Source organism: Vanellus vanellus, assembly GCF_965231255.1.
Source record: "Vanellus vanellus genome assembly, chromosome: 19".
NCBI lineage: Eukaryota > Metazoa > Chordata > Aves > Charadriiformes > Charadriidae > Vanellus > Vanellus vanellus.
This window is the reverse complement of record NC_138924.1, coordinates 1,153,754-1,176,343: the sequence shown is the minus strand read 5'-3', so window position 1 is coordinate 1,176,343 and position 22,590 is coordinate 1,153,754. Positions and strand designations below refer to the sequence as shown.

The following is a 22,590-nucleotide window of genomic DNA, read 5'->3' as shown; positions in this document are numbered from 1 at the left end:
CAAGCCTCCCAGCAGACTGACAGGTCACACCAAATGTTCATGGTGGGTTTTGTGAGACTACAGGTATGGGGAACATATTGCCAAAATACAGCACAACTTGGATCTTTTAAAGGAAGCTCCAGAAATAGCGTAATGTGCCAGTGAAGTCATCTGATGGAGCTTCCCAGAATCGATAGCCATACAGGTGGGCTCTTCTGCAATTAGAGACCACACTATAATTACATTCATCCATCTCCTGTCCCTGTCCTGTTCTCATGTGCCCACCACAGTCAGGGTACGGGCCAGGGAGTCCTCTGCTGTGAGGAGCCGCCCGGTCACGGCAGCAGAAATCTGAAATACTCTGCAAACCAGTGGGGCAAGTGGATGACATGGGTGGATGGTGCTGGGTCACTGAAACTGTCCATGCTCAACACACCCAGTGTTTGAAGAAATGGCCAGGCTACGTTGGGTAGGGTATGCTCAAACAGCTGCCATTAAGAAGCACAATACCTGCACGCCACCGCGTAAGGTTGCTCTGACCACCCTTCTTGCTGACTTGAGCAGAAGACACCTCAGCTTTTGGTGCAGAGAGCCACCAGGCTGATGTTGAGATTGGTGAACACCAGGCTCTTGGTGGCACTCCAGGGCAACGCAGTTGCAGGGATGGCACTATGGACCAGAAATCACAGAAAATCTGCCCGTCCACAGGCTTTTGTACAAACCATCCATCCCCCTCTCTCTTCAAGACTGTCCACAGCTGCTGTCAAAACACTTTTGGCTATGATGAGGCCGTAGGAGCCAGCATGAACTCCAGTGTTTGCCTTTTCAAGGTCTGGTGCAGCAGAAGTATGGAGGAGTAAGTTTTGTCTCAACTGGCTTGGAAGCAGCAGCTCCAGGACATGTTTGTTAGACAGCAGCCACCACACCACTGAATAAATATGAGTGGTTCGAAGCATTTTGATAAAACAAAAAGAGACTCTAGCTTTATACACCTAGCTACGTTGGGGGTGGTTTCCTCCTGTGATGTCCTCAGGACCTTCTGAAGGGGTTCCCTTTTCCTCTCTTGGTCATGCAGCAATGAGCGTACACCCCAAAGGTGCTACAAGGGGGCCTAAAGGTTTTCATCTCTCCTCTTACCAAGAATGTCCCCAGCGCAGAGATGACTCCACAAACATCTGCCAAAGTCTCAGTTAGCTGAGAAACCCACCTCTCTGCAGTGACATCACCAAATCCAAGGTCCAGCATTTCTTGGTCAACAATTGACAACATCCCAGTTCCAGGTATTCTGGTAGCCTGAAGGCTGAGGACAAGAGAAGGAGCCAATAATAAGCATTTTGTGGCTGGTAGAAAGGAATGAGGACTTTTTAGAGCGTGGTGGTGGTGCTTTGTCCCATGTGCCCTGTCCCGACGTACAGAGGAGCAAGAAGAGACACTGGAAAGCTTTGGGGAAGACCTCCGTATGCTGAGATGTTTCCTTTCCTTCCTCTTCAGCCTCTAAAAGGTATCTGGTGAAGAGCAGAGCCAACATCCCTCAGCTAGACCGGGGGTTCCCGTCATTTGGGATAAACCCTGAAAAAAATATTTCCAGGTCTTGGTCTGGTCTTTCCACTCTGGCTGTGGGGAGCCACAAAACGTGATGAAGGCTTCTCTCTGCTAGAGCTGGACTTTATTTTTCAATATCTCAGTTTACGAAGAATCTGGTCTGTGGCCCGTTCGCCAGCTGCGAGGTCATTCTGGGATGGTTTAGCTGCCTTTAAAGGAGGGGAAGAGCAGTAGCACGCAACGCCATCGTGGTTTCAGGTCTACCAGAGGCCACAAAGGCTACCTGATTCATCATGAGCGTTCGCTGAATGCGTTCGGACGCGGCATCCCAAATCCTCATCACATCTGCAAGGCGAGGAGAAGGCACGTCACCCTGCCAGCCCGCAGCTGACGGCCGCGCAGCGTGCTGCCGCCCGGGCGGGCGACGCTGGGAGCAATCGGACTGACTGCTGCTGCCTCAGCCGGGCCCAGGAGAGGCGGCGGTGGAAATGGATGTGACAAGCGGCGAAGAAGTACGAGAGACAGAGAGGGGGAAGAAACCAGAGGCAGTGCCCTGGTTTCGGGATTTAAACAAACCACTCAACCATGGGTGGCCCAGGAAGGCAGCGGCGGGGTGAGGAGCGGCGCCCGGGTGTCCTCCTGCCAAAGTGACCCTTTGAGCCATACGGGACCTCCCTTCCCGGGGCACCTCGGGGCATCGTAGGGCACTGCCCCCACCCCACGGAGACTGTGGGGCAGGAGAGCCAGGCAGGGGGTTCCCCGAGCTGGGGCTCACCCCACGCGCACACCTCTAAGCGCTGGGGTTGCGCAATGCTCTCCAATATGGGAAAATGTAGTGAATACTATAAGGAATAAATGAATAACTACAGGGGAGGGAAGGAAGGGCTGGTGGCGGTTGGGGTTTCGTTAGGCGGCAGGCACGGGGTGGCACAGCCCCGAGGAGGAGGGGAGAGATTTCCTTTTCTGTCCAGAGAAACTTTGATTTCCTTCCACCACAATTACTGCCTCAGTCTCGACGGGAGCTCCAGCACAGATGTCTGCAGCCGGTGCCGGCGCTGGTGCGGAACCTAAAATAGGACATCGGAGAATTCGCATTGGAGCGTTTGCCGCACGGAAATATCTCTGCTCTGGGAAGGCTGGCTTTGAGTGGGTTTTTTTAAATTTAATTTAAAAGATGTGATCAAAATCACACGGAATGAAGCACAACGAAGGGGAGGCACAGGCTGCGGCTGTCACCCGAGTCTCAGCACTGGGTTTTATCCTCCGGGAAGAAGGGGGACCAGGCTAAATCAGCCGGTTTGGGGTCAAAACGAGAGGCTCTGTTGGCTGTTCTGGGAAGAGAGAGGCAGGCAGGGCCATCAGTGTGGGGTCCGTCTCGGAGCGCCGGGAGCTGCAAGGGTGGGATGCTGGAGGAGGCAGGGTGACGCATCCCAGCCTCGGGAGCAAGAGCTGCTTCCCCACAAGGAACCATGAACATTTTTCCATCTCTACGTTGATGCTATGAGGGTTAATGTTTGTGATGGGGTGGGTTGGCCCGATAAATAGCCTATTTTGGCATCCCCAGCTAGAGGTGGGTTTCAGCATCTCTGTAAAACGAAGGAGGGAGCAAGGTGGGACCGAGGCAGCACTGCTAAAGGAGGGAAGGACCCCACGAGGGTGGTTTCCTGCCCCAGCTCCAACCCATGGCAAGAGGAGAAGTTGCAGCAGGCAGTGGATGGGGCTGGCAGCACCCCACAAGGCACCTTTCTCCACGGCAGAGGTGTTGCAGCCCTCGGACCATTTTGGTGGCCTCCTGTGGGCCGGCTTTCCCAGGTCCACGTCTGCCTTGTGCTGGGGCCCCCAGGGCTGGAGGCGGTGCTGCAGGGGGGTGTGAGGAGAGCGGAGCAGAGAGGGAGCATCCCCTCCCTCACCCTCCTGGACACGCTGCTCACCAGTATTTCCCACTCCTTCTCCTCAGGGCTGCTCTCCATCCATCCATCCCTCCCACCCTCCCTCCCTCCCTCCCCCAGTCTGTGCTGGTACTGGGGTTGCCCCGACTCAGGTGCAGGACTTTGCACTTGGCCTGGTTGAACTTCATGAGGTTCACATGGACCCACTCCTCCAGCCTGTCCAGGTCCCTCTGGATGCCACCCCTTCCCTCCAGCGTGTCTACTGCCCCACTCAGCTCAGTGAAAAGCCAAAACTGGTGTCTCTTGGGTGATGCAGAGAGCAGAGAAACATGGAGCCTGTCCTTAGCTCTCTGCCAAGGACATCTGGGGAACCCCTTTGAAATGTTTTGGCCGCTTTAGCAGAGAAAAATAATACAACCGTACACTCGACAGACCTTTGCCATACACACAGGGATAAAGGATGGCGTGGGGATGGCACAGGTCTCGCTAAGGAGCCCCTGGTCTGTTTGGGGGGATACTGATGGGAGGTGTTTTACTCTCTGTGATTCGGGTCCTCTGAAGAACACAAACAAGGAGGAGAACAACTTCTGGAACCTCCGTGCTGACCTGACCGGCTCGATCTTACCTTGGGAAGGAGGCAGCTGCTGCTCATCCCAGCACTACTGTGCCACCGGCGACGAGAAGGAGCCGAAAGCAGAGATTTCCCTGTAAGACCATGGGGCAGGGTCCCATCCGTGGGGGACACGGTGGGGGCGAAGCCTGCCCAAGCTCTCGCTGCCCTCGAAGGCAGCTCTGCTGCACGGGGAGCGGAGGAAGGGGCAGAAGGGTCTGGATGGCCACGGAGGAGCTTGGAGCAGACTAGAACGGGGAGCATGGAAACCCAGGGAGGGTCTTGGAGACAACAAATGGAGGGACCTGGAGGGGATCCAGGCGTATATGGGGAGGGGGAAGGGGATCGGAGGGTGCAGGGTGTGTCACAAGCGGTGCGAGTGAACAGGGAGGGGACCAGAGCCCAGGTGAAGGCGCTTGGTTCGGGGTGGAGGTGCCAGAGCATGGGACAGGAGCAAAGCCCTGCAGAGGGGACCAGAGGTGACTGGGGTTTGGGGGCAAAGAGGAATGAGGGAGGAATCGAGGGGGGGGCGGGGGGGGGGCAGGCAGGGGCATGATGTGGAGTCAGTGCCAGCAGAGGGGAGCACAGGACCTGATGATATTTAGGATCAGAGGGACTGGTGGGAGGATGTGCAGGGGAAAAAGGATGGGGAGAACTTACAGTGCACAGAGGAGGGGGGGCATGGGGGGGCTGGGGGTCCCCCCAGAGTGGGGGAAGGCCGGTTTTCCAGCCCTCCTCACCACCTGCAGGTTTCCTACCCGTGTGGTGAACGGCAGCGAGCGCAGGATGCTCTGCACAGAGGGGACACGGCAGGAGCGGAAGGTGGCCCTGGCACTGGCCACCCCGGGGGCAGCGGCGGCAGCAGGTCCCACCACAGGTCTGGAGACCATCAGGTAGAAGTAAAACAACACCTAAGGGGAAGGCAGGAAAGCCCATAAGCAAGCAAGGGGGCTGCGGAGAACGGGGCTGGGCCAAGCGCACCCATGGCACGGGGGTCGGGTGCTGCTGCTGAGCTCTAACGGGGTGTCCAGGGTGTGGGGGGGGACCAGGTGAGGATGCTCAGGGCGCTTAGAGCATCCTGGCAGGGGTGGGTGGATGGATGGATGGATGGATGGATGGATGGATGGATGGCTGGCTGGATGGATGGATGGATGGAGAAGGAGGGTTCTGAAGGCTTGGGGGTGCCTGGGGACGTGTTCCCCCCAGCACCCCACAGCCCAGCCCTGCAGGGGGATGGGTACAGCCCCGTGCCACGCGCATCACGGCTGCTGCTGCGTGTCACAGCGGGGGACCCAGCGTCATCCCAACGTGCTGCCCTGGGCTGTGGCCAGACCTGCACGACTGTGGGTGCCCTCCCAAACTGCTGCCTCCCCCCACTCCTGGGCACCCCCTACTCGCTGCCACCCCCACACGCACAGCGGGGCTGGGCTGTACTGGGATCTAGCTGGGTCACAGTGGGGTTGGGGGGTGGGGGGTGCAGGGGGGTGGATCAGCCCAACAGCACTTTTGGGAGGACAGTGGGGTGCAGGGGGGGAGAATGGGGTGCAGGAGAGGATAGCAGGGGGCAGGGGGAGGATAATGGGGTGTAGGGAGGAGGATAGTGGGGTGCAGGAGGGGATAGTGGGGTGCAGGAGAGAGGACGAGGTTGCATGGGTGCAGTTGGGATAGGAGGTGGGAGAGGAGGGGGGGGGACAGTGGGGTGCAGGGGGACTATGCTCACTGGAAGGCAGGTAGAGACACAGCTCTCATCCACCCCGCCAGCTCCTGGTGAAGCCAAACTGGGGTAACTGGGGAGCAGTGACTAGCAGGGGAGGCCCAGCCGTGCCGAGCACCCGCCGCGTCTCCCAACAGGGCTCACCCCACCGGGGGTGGGGGGGGGGTGGGGGGGAGCGAGGATGCCCGGGGGCAGCCCATGGAGGGCAATTCCATCCCCTGGCTCAGGTTCCCCACTCTGCCCTCCCAGTTCCCATCCCGGCCCCACCACCAGCAGTGCCCGGGGGCCACAGGACCCCAAGGCAGTGTGCGAGGGGGGGGGGGGGCACGAGCCAGCAGCAGGCAGGGGTGGACCTGGTCCTTGCGTCCCCCCTCATCCCCAGAGCCAGGTCCCACGGGGGTCTCCCACCCCACGCCAAGCTGGGTGCCCCTGTGGGTGCAGCAAAAATCCCCCAATATCCATTTGGAGCCTTTTCCGGGGAAACAGGAGCCGGGCAGTGGGGCCGGCTACTGTTGGCCCCCCCGTCCTCGCCCGCCCGGGGACGCGGGGAGCCCACCGCCCGCTCAGCAGCGACTCAGGGTTGCAGACAAGCCGGGTCAGCCGTATTTATTGAGAACGGTTGTGGAGGGATAAAAATATTTCCATTAGCTCTATAAGAATTTATAAACCTATACTCTGCTTATCCTTTAATAAATGCCTCTATGACCGTCATGCGCAGGTAAGTACTTCTCTGTAAGAAAATAGCAAGATTAAAAAAAGGAAAGCGCTAATACACCCTGGGGGGGGGGGGGGGCGGGCGGACGGGACGGGACCCTGCCCGCGGGGGCCAAGGGACCCTCCGGCTGGCTCGCGTGGGGACATGGGTGGCACATGGCAGATGCCGCCCCACAGCACCCTGCAGCACCCAGCCTGCGCCTCGGCCGGACGCGGCCCCCCCATCAGCCAAGCTGCCGGGATGCAAACCTCTCACCCAGGGGTGAGCCCCCCCCCCCCGCCCGCCCCAGGGACCCCGGCTCGGGTGGCCCTGCCAAAGGAGGGGACGCGTCCCCATGCCAGCGAGCTCCCAGTGATCCCACTGCTCCCAGTTCTGCCTGCACCCTGCAGCCTCGCCATCCCCTTTTGTCTGTCCCCGTACCCAGCAGAGGGGGGAGCAGGGAACTGGGGGGGGCGGGGGGGGGGGTCGGGTCCATCTCCCCAGGGATGATGCCCTGTGGCTGCTGGCCGGGAGGTGCGGGCCAGGGCTTGCCTCGGGGACACACAGTGGTGCTTTGCCAGGAAGCAACAGGGATGGGGACATCCTGGGGGGAGACAGGGACACGACACAGTGCTCTGCAGGGCAGCAACAGGGATGGGGACATCCTGGGGGGGGACAGGGACATGACACAGTGGTCTGCAGGGCAGCAACGGGGATGGGGACATCCTGGGGGGGGACAGGGACATGACACAGTGGTCTGCAGGGCAGCAACGGGGATGGGGACATCCTGGGGGGGGACAGGGACACGACACAGTGGTCTGCGGGGCAGCAACAGGGATGGGGACATCCTGGGGGGGACATAGGGACACAACACAGTGGTCTGCAGGGCAGCAACGGGGATGGGGACATCCTGGGGGGGGACATAGGGACACGACACAGTGGTCTGCGGGGCAGCAACAGGGATGGGGACATCCTGGGGGGGGACATAGGGACACGACACAGTGGTCTGCGGGGCAGCAACAGGGATGGGGACATCCTGGGGGGGACATAGGGACACGACACAGTGGTCTGCGGGGCAGCAACAGGGATGGGGACATCTTGGGGGGCACAGGGACACGACACAGTGGTCTGCGGGGCAGCAACAGGGATGGGGACATCCTGGGGGGGGGTGGTCATAGGGACATGACATATTACTCTGTGGGAAAGCAACACAGGTGGGGACAGCCTGAGTGGGACATGCTGCAGTGCTCTGAGGGCAGCAACACCGCTGGGGACATCACGGGGGAACGTGGGGGACACACAGCAGTGCTTTGCTGGGAATCAACATGGGAGGGGACAGCCTTGGGGGACACACAGTGATGCTCTGCCCAAAAGCGGCAGGGACAGGGACCTCCTGGGGACACACAGGGACAGCACAGACAAGCAAGTGGCAGCAGGGACCGAAACACCAGCGAGGGACGATGCCGTTGCCGCGGGGTGGGGACAGTTGTTATTGCTTTACAGGGCCAACATCAAGGGGTGGCCAGGCTGGGGACCCGGCCTCTGATTTGGGGTCCAAGGGACTTTCTCCAGGAACTGTGATTCCCCAGTGCCCCCCGTGCCACGGCCGTCCCCACCACCCGGGGCATGGGGTGCTCCCAAGCGGTGACACTCGGTGGGGACAGGGACACTGCCGATGACACAGGGCTGGACACTGCTGAGCTTCAGTCCTTCGTTGCGCCAGTGCTGGCATGAAGGCGGCCGAGGGTCCAGGCGGTGGCTGCCACCCTGGCCAGGACACCAGCTGTCCCTCCATCCCTGTGGTCCCCAGGAGCTGCTGTCCCCCCCGGTGCCAGCCAAGTCCAGGGGGGAGCAACTCTGTCCCCCGCAGCGGGGCAGCTAGGGGCTTGGGGGGGGGGGGCTCAGACCCAGTCCCCCCCTTTCCTCTTCCCTTAAGCCAGTGCCAAGCTGAGCATAACGGCCATAAGTAGGCAGCCTGAGGTGACACAGGGACAAGGGACACGATGCCGGGAGCTGGCCGGTGGCTCTCCCCAGAGCTACAGGGGAAACAGGGAAAGCCGAAGCTCGGGGGACAAAGCTGTCCCCAGCCTTGGGGGAGGAGGGGGGGCTGGGGAGGCATCCAGCCAGGACAGGGTGCAGGGGACCCCAGGGTGGGTGCCCTGTCCCCTCGCTGTCCCCGCGGGACAGGCGCTGGCCGGTTGGATAAGGCGATACCACAGCAGCTTAAGGTGGCGGGTGCGGTGTTGGTACCGAGTCTCGCAGCGGGGCCGGGGGGGGGGGATGGAGCGTGATGTAAACATTTCTGATCTGGGGGAGGGCAGGAAGAGGAGAAGGAGGGGGCTAGTGCGAGTCCTTCATCTGCTTCTGGATCTTCTGGAGCATCTCCTGCATCCGCCGCAGCTGGAACCGAACAGAGCAGGGATCACGGCGGGGGAAGGGGGGCTGGCACCCCCCCCAGCCACACCAGCTCCCTCGCAAACGTATTTGGGTCAAGCATCCCACCAAGCCCTGTGGGCTGGGAGGGGGGGAGGGGGGGGGGGGAAGACACACGATGACACCCTCTGATGCCCCTCCAGCACCTCCTCACCCTGCCCTGAGCAGCAGCAGCCTCTGGGACGGTGGAGGAAGGGTGGTCCCTCGTGGTTGTGCCAGCGCTGGGGCTGGGGACATGGTATGGGGCGATGACTGGGGGGGAGGGAGGCTTCAGCCCCCCACTCACCTCTTCATCCTTCTCCCGGATGAGCTTCTCCGTCTCCGCATCCGGTACCGGGGGGATAACAGGGATGGGGAAATCCGTCCCGCTCTCCCGTGTCAGCTTGCTGCGGGCAGAGAGAGGAGGTGAGGATGCTGCCACAGCCCTGGCGTGCCCCCCCACCCCCCACCACAGGGGACAGTCCCCCATGGGTGCTGCAGCCCCAGAGACCCCAAACCTTGCAGGCACCCAGAGCCCACCAGCACAGACCAGTCAGCATCGCCCCGGGCCTTTTTGCAGGCAGGGGGCATATGAGCAGCTCCAAGCATCCCCCCAAAACTTCCCCCCCCTCCCCCCCAACCTGCCATGCACCAGTTTGGGGGGGACCCAAAGAGGTACCACCACAGCAAAGGGTGCTGGGGACCCCCCCCAGGGGCACAGAGCTCCTGCCTGGCTTTCTTCACGCCCTCCGCATTTTGGGAAGCATCCCGCTGGGTGCTCCGAGCTGCGTCCCCCCGAGCCCGGTATTTTCTCCGCTGCTTTCAAACATCTTAAACTCAGCATCTCCCTTCTCTCTCACAGCCCCAGCCCCGCTGCAGGATGGGCTCCCCGGGCACCCCGCTGCCAGCCAGCCCCAGGGATGCTCCGTACCCCTTCTCCTCAGCATCAGCTCCCGTTCAAACTGGAAAGAGCTGCCCCCCCCCCCCCCTCCCCCCGAGGCCACCCCACCACGCAGGACCGCAGCCGGCCGAATCAATGGCTTCTCCCACGCCAACGGCAATGGGGAGGGACCAGCTCTCCCATCAGGGTCCCCGTGGCTGCCACGTGCTACCCCAGCAGGTGACGACACGGCTGGGACACCACCACAGTGGCTGGCGGGGGTCACGCGTGCCGCCGTGTGCCACCGCAATGTGCCACCACCAGTGCAGCCCTTCCCATGTAAAGGGGTGACGGACACGGTGGATGCTGCACGGGGGGCAGGATGGCCCCCCTTGTGCCGGGGGGGGTGCTGTGCCAGCGTGCCATGGCTAGGAAGAGGTTTTGGCCGTGTTTCGAGCTGCTTTGGAAGTCGCTGCCGGTTGTCACGGCTCCTCGCCGCGGGGAGGGGGGGACCCGGGGGGGGGGGGCACATCAAGCTCCTTCCATCCCTGGCAGTAAGACAAGGCTCGAGCCGGGCACCGGCCACGGGGCAAGCAGCTTCACTAGCCCGGGAAAGACTGTCTACCGCTGCCTCCTGCACCCCAAAAATCGCATCCCGCCGGGAGGGCAGTATGATGGGGGTGCCCACCCTGCAGCCCTTCCCTCGGGCTTGGGAAAAGCTGGGTGCCACCAACCGGTGGCACCTGTCCCCCTCCCAACCCCACCTTGCCTGGGAGAGGCGGGGGGATGCCACCAGCACACGGCGGCACCACCAGCGGTGCTGGCACCCCAGGGGCAACTTGTGTGGGCAACGGGTGGGTGGCCACGGGGCCAGCTCTCCTCGAGAGCGGCTGCCTGGCCCTTGCATGGGCACAGAAGGACCGAGACAGGGTTGGATACCAGCAAGTACTTTATATAGGGGTCAGGGGGATGGGCAGGGGGAGGAGGACGGCGGCAGCCAAGCACGGCCCCAGCCAGATCCTGGCTCAGTCGGTGGAGCAGTCGGCACAGCACAGCCTCAGCGCGGAGGGATGCCGCCTTCTCCGGCGGCACGTATGGAGAGACCAGCTTAGAGGCGCCTATAGCCACCACCAGCCCCCCCCCCCCCCCCCTACCCCCCAGCACTGCTGCTTTGGCCCCCCAGAACCTCTGCTCAGTCCTGCACCACTCCAGCCCCCAGGCTGGGGGGGGTCCCATCAGGGACCCTGCTGTGGGGGGCTCCCCCCAGCATCTTTGGGGAGGGTTAAAGGGGATGTGAGTGCCATGAATCCGGGTGGTACCGGCAACAGAGTCCCAGCACGGGCTGTTTGCTTGGCTCCCGCTATGGCCCCGGAGCCTGTGGGGACACAGGGTCCCCCTCAATGCTGGAGCATCCTCCCCCCCCCAGCCGGCCCCAGGGGGATGCAGAGTCCCCCTCATTGCCGAAGCATCCCCCAAAACACACCCAGCCCAGAGGGGATGCAGGATCCCCCTCGATGCTGGAGCATCCTCCCCCCCCCCCCCCCCCCCAAGCCAGCCCCAGCCCTAGGGGGGCACAAAGTCCCCCCACCACTGCCAGTGCACTTCCCCCCCCCCCCCAGCCTTGGGGGGACACAGGGTCCCCCCTCTCTGCCGGAGCACCCCCCCCACTCAGCCAGCCCCAACCCAATGGCACAGGGAGGGTCCCCCACCACACCGCCAAATCTTCCTTACCCAACCCACCACGCTGCCCAGTACGGACCTGCATGCAACCCCAACCCCCTCCCCCCCCTCAAAATCCTCCGAGATCACCACTCGCAATGGGCTGGGGTCACCCCAAAGAGAGGAGACTCCCCCCACACACACCCCCCAGCCTGGCACCCCGCTCCCGGCCCCGTACTTGCGGTTCCTCTCCTTCACCACCATGCGGGTCATGCTCTGGATGCACTGCGTGCGGTAGTTCTCGTAGTGGGTTTCCCGCGTCACGTCCTTGAGGTCCTGCATGTGGGTCCTCACCAGCATCGTCCGCAGCTTCACGAAGTCACAGTGGGACGGGTTCTCCACTGCGGGGGAGACCGAGGTCAGGGGGCCACCGCCAGCCCCCCACATCCCTCTGAGTCCCCATAGGATGAGCAGCATGGAGACGGGGCACACGATGTCCCTGTCCCCCCCAGGGTTGGTGGGACACCAGGGACATGCCTCAGCGTTACCTTCCACGATGCCCCAGGGGTAGAGGCGCCCGCGGACGCGCCGGCCTTTGGCCTCCACAACTGTGTTGCTGCCGATGACGGCGAAGGGGATGCTCTCCTGCAAGAGGATGGTGGGGGTCAGCAGGACTCGGTCCTGTCCGCCATGGCCCACATCCCTCCACATACATCTCCTGGGACGTATCCAGCACCCGTTTGCCAAGATATCCCAGAACCCAGCTACAGAGAGCCCCAGGTGGGACGGCGGCAGTCACAGCATGGGTTTCTCCACCTGTGGAGTCCTGGTGACACATCTGGGTAGCGCAATATGTACCAACCCCCCCATGCTAGGGCTGCTGGAGGGCTTGCGTGGCCCCAGAGAGTCCTAAGGGTACCCCAAGATGATGTGCCCTCTCAGCCATGGGGCTCTGCTCCCCCAAGGATGGAGCCGGAGGAGCCAGACCCACCTTCAGTGCCTGGTCCTGTAGCTTGAACTCCTCATCCTCATCCGAGTCGCACTCGGGGAACTGGTAGATGCGGATGCCGTAGTGGTCAATCTCCTCCCGGATCTGGAGGCAGACAGCCCCGCTGAGGGCAGAACTCTTGGAAAGGGGGTGGGAAGAGCCACACAGGACCGGTGTCCCCCAAGGACCCACAAAAGCGTGTCTCCTCCAGACTAGGTGTCATGGACACACACCCCCCAAACCCTTCCAGCCCCCCAACTGACCACTAGGGAAGATGTGTCCTTGGTGGCCATGTGGGCAACATGGTTTTCTACAGCGCTGCCAAGCATAGAGGATGCTCTGATGGCAAAGTTTGGGCAGGTGATGGAGAGAACCCCCAGCTGAGCGGGGACCCCAGCCCGCAGGACGTCCCCATCCCCAGGGACCTGCTGGGATGGCTCCAGGCTGGGCCAACCTCCCCTTACCTTGTTCTTCATGCGCTCCACCTCAACGGGGGTCAGGGTGTCAGCCTTGGCCAGCACAGGCACAATGTTCACCCGCTGATGCAATGCTCTCATGAATTCCACATCCAGGGGCCGGAGCCTGCGGGGGGAGCCCGGTGAGCACCATCCCACCAAGCCCTGTCCCCAGGAACCCCCATCCCGGCAGCACAGGCGGAGGCTGCCCGTACCCGTGGCCAAAGGGCGAGATGAAGTAGATGCAGCAGTGGACGCGGTTGTCCTGGATGTTTTTCCGGTTGAGGCCGCTTTCGTCACGGAAATACTGCTCGAACTGCTGGTCGATGTAGTCGGCCACCGGCTTCCAGCTGCGGGGACAGGGAGGTGACCATTGGAGTCCCCTGCAGGACCCCCAGGCTCTCCCTGGATCCCCAGCTCAACACCTCCCATGGCTCAGCATCCCACCCCGAGGAGCCATGGACATCCCACCCTTGGAGCCGCTGGTACCCACAGTGGCACTGCCCGGCCCCAGGGAGACACCCCCCCCCCATGCCATGGGACGCACCACTCAGTGTTGTTGACAGCATCACCGAAGCCCGGCGTGTCCACGATGGTCAGGCGCAACTTGACACCCTTCTCCTCAATGTCCACCACGTGCTTGGTGATCTCCACCGTCTGCGTGATGCGCTCTGCAGCGGCAGGAGACAGGAAGACGGCGGGGGACACCCCGGGTGAGGGACAATGGGGGTGACACGGGGAGATGCTGCAGCCCCCGGGTGTCACCCTCAATCCTGGAGGGGTGGGGTGGCTTTGCAGGATCAGCCCCCATGAGCACCAGGGTCCAGCACCAAGACAGGATGCTCTGTGCCACAACCTCCCACATCCCAACATGGATGTGCACCCCTCCATTGGTGGCTGTGCCACCGCCACCCTGTGACAGCCCGGCTCCTGCTGGGGCCACGCATCACCACGGGAGCATTTGTGGCTTTCTGTGCCCCCCGCCCATGTGACCCCACGGCTCTGGGACTGTGCGTGCCCCTTTACCCCCAGGATCCCGCCACGTACCCGCATCCCCGAGGATGCTCCCATTGCCCTCGCGTGCAGGTGGCCACACAAGTTTTGCCTTTTGCTCCGAGCAACGGAAACAAATCAAATGGCCGCTTCAAAACAAATCAAACAACTGCCTCGAACCCCCGAGGATTTGGGCGAGTTTGGGCAATTTTCATTCAAAAACTGGCTGCGGCTGAGCCAGCACTGTGCCCTGGACCCCGACCGTCCACAGCCTCTCGGATTTGCTGCGCCTCCGGCCGATTCCCAACGAGCTGGGGCTTGTTTTCCCAGCGGGGACAAAGCCCCTGCGGGGGGTCCCCGTGCCGGGCAGGGGGGGGTCCCCGGCTGCCTTGGAGCAGCCCCCAGTGCTGTCAAGCAGCTGGCAACACGCCGCGTGTGGCTTCGGAGACTCAGAGGAGCCCCACTGGGTAGGGAGAGGGGCTGCAGCCCCCCCAGGAGCTCTTCCACACCCCCCGGGACACCCAGGACACCCCACCGCTGGGACTGTCCCCCCCTCACCTTCGGCGTTCAGCAGCTTGCGGTCTCTGTACATGTCCGTCAAGAAGAGGCTGTTGACCAGGGTGGACTTGCCCAGCCCGGATTCCCCTGGGACAGGGGGACAAGGGTGAGGGGGAGTAGCCAGTACACCACCACCCCCCCCACTCCATGACTTTTGGAATCCAGAGTGGGGTCAGCATCCCCCGTGCCAGGCTGGCCCCCCCTTCTCCGTACCTGCCACCATGAGGGTGAAGTCAAAGCCCTTCTTCACCGACTTCCGATGGACCTGGTTGGGCAGTGTGGCGAAACCCACGTACTCCTTGTCATCCTGCAGGCAGAGGGGAGGTGGGACGGGGAACGCCACCATCCCACCCCCCAAACACCATCCATCCTGGCAGTCCACCCCTTTGGCATGCACCCCCACCGCCCCCCCCCCAAGTGGTCCTACAGGGTCAGAGCGCTGCAGGACGCGGCCGTGCCTGCCCAAACCCCAAGGGCTCAGAGGGTGGGAACGTCCTCCACGGTGACTCCTGCAGCTCCTTGTCCCGTGTCCCCTCCCCGCGGACGCATCCCGCACCTCAGAGGAGTCGTAGGGGTCCAGCTGCCCCCAAGGGCTCCGCGGGCGGTTGGGGCTGGGGGGTGGGGGGGCGGCGATATGCTGCTGAAAATCCAAGGGCCGAGACCGGGAGAAGATCCTGGCGTCCCTCTCGTCGGCGGATTCATCAGGGGGAACCCTGCCCACGCCGCAGAGGGGGTGGCCGGGCTCCCGCCGGCTCTCCGGGGGCTCCACCTTCCTGGGGCTGTCGGCCGGTGAGCAATCCCGCAGGATCTGGGTCAGCTCAGCCTCCTCTGAGTCCTCCTTCAGGAAACGCTTTATCTGGGGACCAAGGGAGGAGGTGAAACCAATGGTGGCGGTGCCAGCCCGAGGTGGCATCACCCGACTCGGCATCACCAGCCCCCAAGCCACAACAGCCAGACACATGCACCCCAAGGGTGGCAGGGATGGGAGGAGAGGGGGGACACGGCCACCCCAGGGGACCGGCCACCACCCTGGGGACAGCCCTGGGGACAGCCATGGGGATGGCAGTGGGGACAGCTACGGTCCCATGCACCCCGGGCGCTCACAGCTTGTGGTGCGGGGATGGCAGCCGGCTCCTGGCACTCCAGGGAACAGGGATGGGGACCTTCCCCCTGGGCACCCCGCCGCTCCTCGGGGTCTTCGGGGGGAGCCAGGACCCCCACACACCCCATGGCCTGCTGGGAGGACGGGGAGGGGGCACCGGGGAGGAGGGAGAGACACCAAGAAGAGATGAACCGCAGTGGTGGAGGAGCTGGCAAGGGGGGGGGGGACAGACTCGGGGGGAGGCAGACGGTGGTCGGGGGTCTGGCTGTGCCCCCCCGCCTGCCCACTGGCAGGGTCTCAGCATGGGTGATGGCACAAGGGGTTCCCATCCCTAGAGCCCCAGGGGACAGCCAGGGCAGGGGACGGACCCACAGCCGTCACCAACCCCACGCGCAAAGGGCTCGGGGCAACACAACCTGTCGGGCAAAGGGGTTACAAACCCCATGGCCACGCTCGGGCCGTGTCCTCTCACGCACCGGGACCCCGACACCCTCTTGCCATGGCTCTGCCTGTCCCAGGGACGGTGCAGGCAGCAGCCCCAGGTAGGGGCTGGGGGGTGCGGGGGGGGGGGCAGGCACAACAGCCCCCAAGGCAGTGACCCCGTGGGGTAGCGGGACTGGGACGAGGGACGGGGACATGGGGACTGGGATGAGGGATGGGGACGTCGGGGCTGGGACGGCTCCACATCCTGTTTACAAGTGCTGGCGGGAGGAGTCCTGTTCCCAAGGGCATGTCCGGCAGCGGCTCCCGCCGGACCAAACCCTTCTGCCACCCATGTCCCCCACACCCCACCACGGCAACTGCCAGGACACCCCAGCCCCATGAGCAAGGAGACCCCCAAGTGGGGGGTACACGGGGTTCAGGGGGAGCCCCCAACCCTGCAGGCTCACACCTGGGGGTCAGTGCCCCCCCTCCGGGTGGGGGTCCTCGAGGAGAGAGCCCTCCATGGGGACACGTGTCCTCCTCCATCCCGTGTCCCCGCTCCATCGGCGGGGAGGGCAGCCGTGCCGGTGGCAAGGCGAGATGCACCGAATTAGCGGGCTGGAAACAAGGTCACAGCGCTGGCGGGGCTGAGCGCTCGCACGCCTGCCCCCCGCTCCCCGGTACCCCTGCAGCCACCAGCATGGGGGGGCCACCATGCCAGGTTAGGGGGGCAGCAGGTACCCCCATGGCAGGGACCGCAGGGACCCCACACTCCCCTCTCCCCCAGCGGGTCGATAGCATTCAGCAGGTCTGTGCGACCGCAGCATCCTCTTCCTCACCGACCTTGACCTGGGGGGGCTCAGCACCAACCCCCACCATGGCACAGCCCAGCCGGGGGCTGCACGGGGATGGGAGACGATGCCACCACCTCCAAGTGCTCCCAGCCCTGCTGCCGCTCCATCCCACGGGGCTCCATCCCCTCGGGGGTCCCCCTCATGTCCCCCACCCCAGAGAAGCCGATGGCTTCTGTGATGCTGCGGCACAGGGCGGGTTTGCACCGCATCCTCGGGGGTGCCGCAGCAAGCGCGTCCCCCAACAGGTCTGTCCCAGGGCCATCAGCTGTGGCACCTCCCTGCAGCACATGGGAGCTCCGGGTCCCCCATCCCCATCTGTCCCCTCCTCTCGCCCTGCCGGGGAGGGACGCTGCCCCCGTACCTCTTGCCCAGGCTGCAGCTCGGGGCAGGTGGCCATGGCAGAGCCGGTGTCACCGGTGGCCGGGAGAGGATGCTGAGAGTGGCACCGGCTGCGCTGAGCGATGGGGAGCAGCATTAGCATAACTCCACCCTGGGCAGGCACCACGGCCGGGGTGCCCACAGCACCCGGCAGCCAGGCACGGCCCCCACGGGTGCTGGGGGACAGGGACAGGAGGGGAGAGCCAAGCCCAGCTCCTGCCCGGTTGTTGAGATGGGAAGGACCAGCAAAGCACTGTTGGCCAAAGAGGTGACAAGGCAGGTCCTGGGGGGCTGCATGACCACCACCACCACCAGCCCCCCTGGGCTGAGCACACAGCTTCAGCCCTGGCAAACACCTCCATCCCAGGACAAAGACCTCCTCCGTCCCGGGACACTCCAGATCCTCTCCAGCTCCCCACCCTGGAGTGCCTCACAGCCACCCTAGCAGGGCACCCCAACCTCTTTGAGGGGAGAAACCCAGTTTTCCATGAAAGACTGTTTGAAAACTCAACACTTTTGCTCCCGACAATGAAAGCTTCCCCGCACGGCTCCACGGTGCTGCTCCTGCTGGGCCTGATGGCTCTGGCTGGGAAGGACCCAACCCCGGGCAGGGAGAAGCAGGGATGATGCCCACCACAGGGATCCCTGGCAGAAGCTCCAGCGGTCCTGCCTCAGCTTCCCCGGCTCATCCTTGGGGAGGCGAAGGGTTAACACCGCCCCAGGAGGAGCCATGGGCGGCAGCGAGGGCACCTGAGCTGTCACTGTCGGGGTCACCAGGGACGGTGATTCACCTTGATGCATGTCAAGATGCATCAGAGCAGCTCAGGCGCGAAGCCGGGGTCGCTCGGCCGCGGAAGGGCCACGTTCACCAGGAAAGTGCGAAAAAGCCCCGAAGCGTCGGCTGGGACCAGGACAGGCATAACAAACCATGAGTCTGCGGACGCAGAGAGGGGTCTGCATGCTTCTGTGCCGGTCCCCAGCACCCCTGGGTCCCAGCCACGCTCTTAATCCCAGCACTGGATCCCCCCACACACCAGCTTCGAGGCCACCCCACACCAGTGGCGGAGACCCCACCGTCCCCACCGGCTCAACCCCGGTCCCAGGGGAGCAGTGCCACCATCCCTGCTTGACCCCGCACCTCCCCGATGGCTTTGCAGCCCGTCTCCCCCCCCGCCATCGCAGGCTGCTTCCCCCCCCCCCCCCCAACCGCCCTGGCCAGGCTCTACACCCCCTGGCCCCCCCAAACCCCCCACGTCTGGTGGAGCAAGGTTCTCCTCCAACACCCCCCCGCTTTCCAACCGTCCCACCCCGCACTCCCGGCAGGAGCGGGGATTTACCGCAGCGAGAGCCCGGGGCAGCGCCGGTGCCCCCATAAGCGGATTACACGCCCGGCTGCGCGCGAGCCGGCACTCGGCGCCGGGGCTGTCACCAGCCCGGCAGCTCCAGCGAGGTGGCACACGCGCTGCCTCGTCCCCGCCTGTCACACTGAATCACACCTTCTCCGCGCGGTGACAAGCCAAGGGCTGTGGCAGAGCGGGGCACGGGGGCAGTGGGCAAAGCCTGAGCTGGGAAAATCCCTGGCTCGCTCGTTAGCGTGTTTCTGCCTGGCACCGCATTCCCACGGGATGCGTTTTCCCAGCCCTTTTCTGCCGGGAAAGGGAGGGAATGTCCCAGTGAGGTGCCGTCCCCGCAGCCAGGCCGGCCGAGGCATCCCCAGCCCACCCAAAGGTGACATCCAGATGTGCCACCCACGGCACGGCACGGCACGCACCGCTCCCCTGCGGCACGACAGCTGAGCACCCCCGCCACAAACACCCTGTCCCAAAGGCGTGAGCCCCACACGGGACAAAGGCACAGTGGCCCCCGCCAAAGCCCAGCTCTGCCGGGACCAGCGTGGCTCTTCCCCTGGGCTGCGCCTGCTCCGACCTGCCTCCAGATGTGCGGGATGCTCCCGTAAGAAGAGTTTCTTACCCCCGGCTCTCCCCTCCCGCCCCGTCGGCAGCACCCCACTTGGGAAACTGAGTCTACCGACAGCTTTAAGAGGAGCAGGGTGTCAGGCACCCTCTGGACGCAGAGGCAAGTGGTGGCACAGGTCCCCGGTCTGGGCAGGGTGACAGCACCAGGCGGGTGAGCACGCAGGATGAGACCCTTTCTGACACATCCCTCGGTGCGGCAGCTCCAGCCCCTTTCCTACAGGGAATCCTCCAGCTTGAAGCACCTGCGAGCGCCTGCGCGGGGATCCCGGGATGGGATCACGGGCGGTGGGTCCCTGCAAGCTGGCAAGTGACAGCAGGGTCTGTCCGGGCTGGAAACAAGGTGGCATCTCAGCACGTGGGGACAGGCAAGAAGATCCAGCCCACGAAGAGCTGGGAGCAGAAGTTGAGGGGGACCATTGCTTAGCCCACTTCTCTGAGCAAGCCATGGACCGCTTTGGGGACAGAGGCACTGGTGTCGGGGGACACCGGCTCCACCTCCATAGGTCCTTCTGGATGCTCCCACAGCTGCCTCCAGCCCCATCTCACCCCACACCCTCGGCTGAAGGAGACCAGCTCCCCTCCGGTACCCAGCTGCCACTGTCGTCCTCCCCCCAAGATGTTTCCAAGCCTGGATCTGTCCATCCCCAGAGCCACGGTTTGGAGCGTTTCGGGAAGGCGCTCGCAGGAGCCGGTTGCGACACGTTCCACCAGCCGCCCTCCTATCTGGTTTCACTGCGTCCTGCTCCAGAGGAATGTGCCGGTCCCGTTCCCACGGCGGCTGCCGGGGAAGGACGGCCGCGATGGTTCCCACCAAGGGCCGTTGTCCCAGCTGCCACAACCCTGGTGCCACGCGAGCCATAGCCACAAACCCTCCATTCTCATCTCCACCCTGGGCACAGCGAATGCCTTGACGTCCCCGTGGGGACGTGGCCTTGACGAGCGGCTCCTGGGGACCTGCCACCACCAAAGAGGGTTGAGGCAGGACAAGTGATGCAGGACAGGCTCCCACCGAGCCGGGAAGGCCATTGGCGGCTCCGGACGTCGCCGGTAACTGCAGAGACGGGTCCAAAGCGCAGCCACGCTCCAGGCGTGCGCGACGGTCCCAGCAGGAGGGCCCGGCCAGCCTGGCAGCACCACTGGGACCGCAGCCGGGGGGACCTGCCAAAGGCACCGCTGGGTGACCAATGCTCTGCTGGGAGCCACCTGAGAGCACACCCCCCACCACCATCCCCCGCAGCCCCTGCAGGGACACCCCGGTGTGGCGGAGACACGCAGGTGCCGCTCGGAGGCACAGTCGCCTTCCCGGGTGGCCCCCGCCGCGACGCCACGGTGAGGGGCGGCGTGCAGGGGATCCCGGTGTGTGTGTGTGTGTGTGTGTGTGTGTGTGTGTGTGTCCGTCACCATCTCCTCCACGGCCGCTCCCGGGACGCTGCCCCGTTGCCCGTGTCCCCCCGTGTCCCCCCCTTCCCAGCCCCGCTGCGGCACCGGCCCGCTCCGCCCCCACCGCACCGTCACCTTCACGGAGGGCACCGGGCTGCGGGAGCGGGCCCGGTCCCCCGGTGCGGTGCCGGTGCGGTGCCGATGCGGGTGTCCCCCCCCCCACGCCACCACCGGCCTTACCATGGCTGCGGCGCCGAGCGCCGTCCGGGAACGGCGGCTGCCGAGCGGCACGGCCGGGCCCCGCCGCCGGGATTAGCAGAAATAGCAGCCGGCGGGGGCGGGGGCGGCCCGGGGCGGGGCGGGACGGGACGGGCGGCGGGCGGGGCGGGGAGGGGGGTTGGGGGGGGTTGGGCATCACCGGGACCGGCGCCGGGCACCGGCATCAACAGCGGCAAGGGGCACCGGGTACCGGCATCAGCACCCGGCATCGGGCAGTGGCATCAGCACGCAGCACTGGGCACCGGCATCGGCACCGGCAACGGGCACCGGGCATCAGCATCCAGCAGCGGAACCGGGCACTGGCATCGGTATCAGGCACCAGCACCAGGTACCAGCATCAGCACCCAGCACCGGGCACCAGGCACCGGCACCGGCCACCGGCATCAGCACCCAGCAGCAGAACCGGGCACTGGCATCAGCACCCAGCACCAGCACCGGGTACCAGCATCAGCAGCTGGCACCAGCACACAGCACCAGCACACAGCACACAGCACTGGGCACTGGCACCAGCATCTGGCACCAGCATCCGGCACTGGCACTCCACATGGGGACCAGGCACTGTACACCATGCACCAGTATCAGCACCCAGCTGATACTGGCACTGGCACTGGCATCAGCACCGGGCACCAGCATCTGGCACCAGCACTCCACACTGGGACCAGGCACTGTACACCAGGCACCAGCATCAGCACTCAGCACCAACACCACACCAGGCACTGGCATCAGCACCCAGCACCAGCACCGGGCACTGGCATCAGCATCTGGCACCAGCACTCCACACTGGGACCAGGCACTGTACACCAGGCACCAGCATCAGCACCCAGCACCGGCACTGGGGACCAGCATCAGCAGTCAGCACCAACACTGCACTGGGCAGTGGCATCAGCACCCAGCACCATCACCAGGTCCCAGCATCAGCACCCAGCACTGACACCACACCGGGCGCTGGCATCAGCACCCAGCGCTGGCACCAGGCACTGGCATAAGCACTGGGCACCAGCGCACAGCACCAACATCAGCATCAGCACTGGGCACCAACATCAGCACCCGGCACCAGCCCCAGCACCTAGCACTGGCATCAGCATCTGGCACCAGTGCGGTGCACTGCACACTGGCACTGGCACCAGCAGCCGGCACTGGTACCAGCAGCCAGCACTGGCATCATGCACCGGTACCAGTACTGGCATCAGCACCTGGCACCAACACACAACACTGGCACCGGCGTCAGCATCCAGCGCCAGCCCCAGCAGCCGGCCCCAGCATCAGCACCCAACACCAGTATCAGCATCTGGCACCAGCACCACGCACTGGGAGCAGGCACTGTATGCCACGCTCCGGCACTGGCACCATGCACCAGGCACTGGCACTGCACACTGGGCACGGGGCAGTGGTCCAAGGCAGCAGCACCAGGCACGGGGCTCCAGCATCGGCACCGAGGCACCGGCAGCAAGCACGGGATATGGGACACCAGCACCGGGGCCCTGGTGCAGGGCACTGGGTAGCGGGAACAGGACACTTGCAGTGGGTACAGGGCATTGGCACTGGGTACCGGGCACAGTGTCCCGGCACAGGCAATGGGTACAAGGACCCAGCACCAGGCTGTGACGTCCCAGCAGCAGGCACCAGTACCGAGCATTGCTCAGCGGGTACCAGGTACTGGGCAGGAGGCACTGGGCACACCAGCCACCGGGTATTGGGCACACTGGGCACCAGTTAGTGGGTCTTGGGTACTGGAAACCACACACCAGGTACTGAGCACCAGGTAAACGCGCCGGCATCACACACCAGCCAGCGAGCACCGCGCGCTGGGTACCAGGGAATGAAC

The 22,590-nt window shown here is 64.2% G+C and overlaps 1 protein-coding gene across 1 annotated transcript; it reads right to left on the bottom strand.

Moving 5' to 3' along the window:
- Positions 1-8,768: 8,768 nt before the first annotated feature.
- On the bottom strand, positions 8,769-17,149 carry SEPTIN4 (septin 4; the record flags this gene model as incomplete). The annotated part of the gene is made up of 12 exons (XM_082493139.1): positions 8,769-8,828; positions 9,148-9,247; positions 11,618-11,780; positions 11,928-12,024; positions 12,371-12,472; positions 12,832-12,949; positions 13,038-13,172; positions 13,370-13,493; positions 14,374-14,460; positions 14,587-14,680; positions 14,930-15,229; positions 17,114-17,149. The coding sequence occupies 12 exons, from the start codon at positions 17,147-17,149 to the stop codon at positions 8,769-8,771; spliced, it is 1,416 nt and encodes a 471-aa protein (XP_082349265.1).
- Between the last annotated feature and the right edge of the window lie 5,441 nt (positions 17,150-22,590).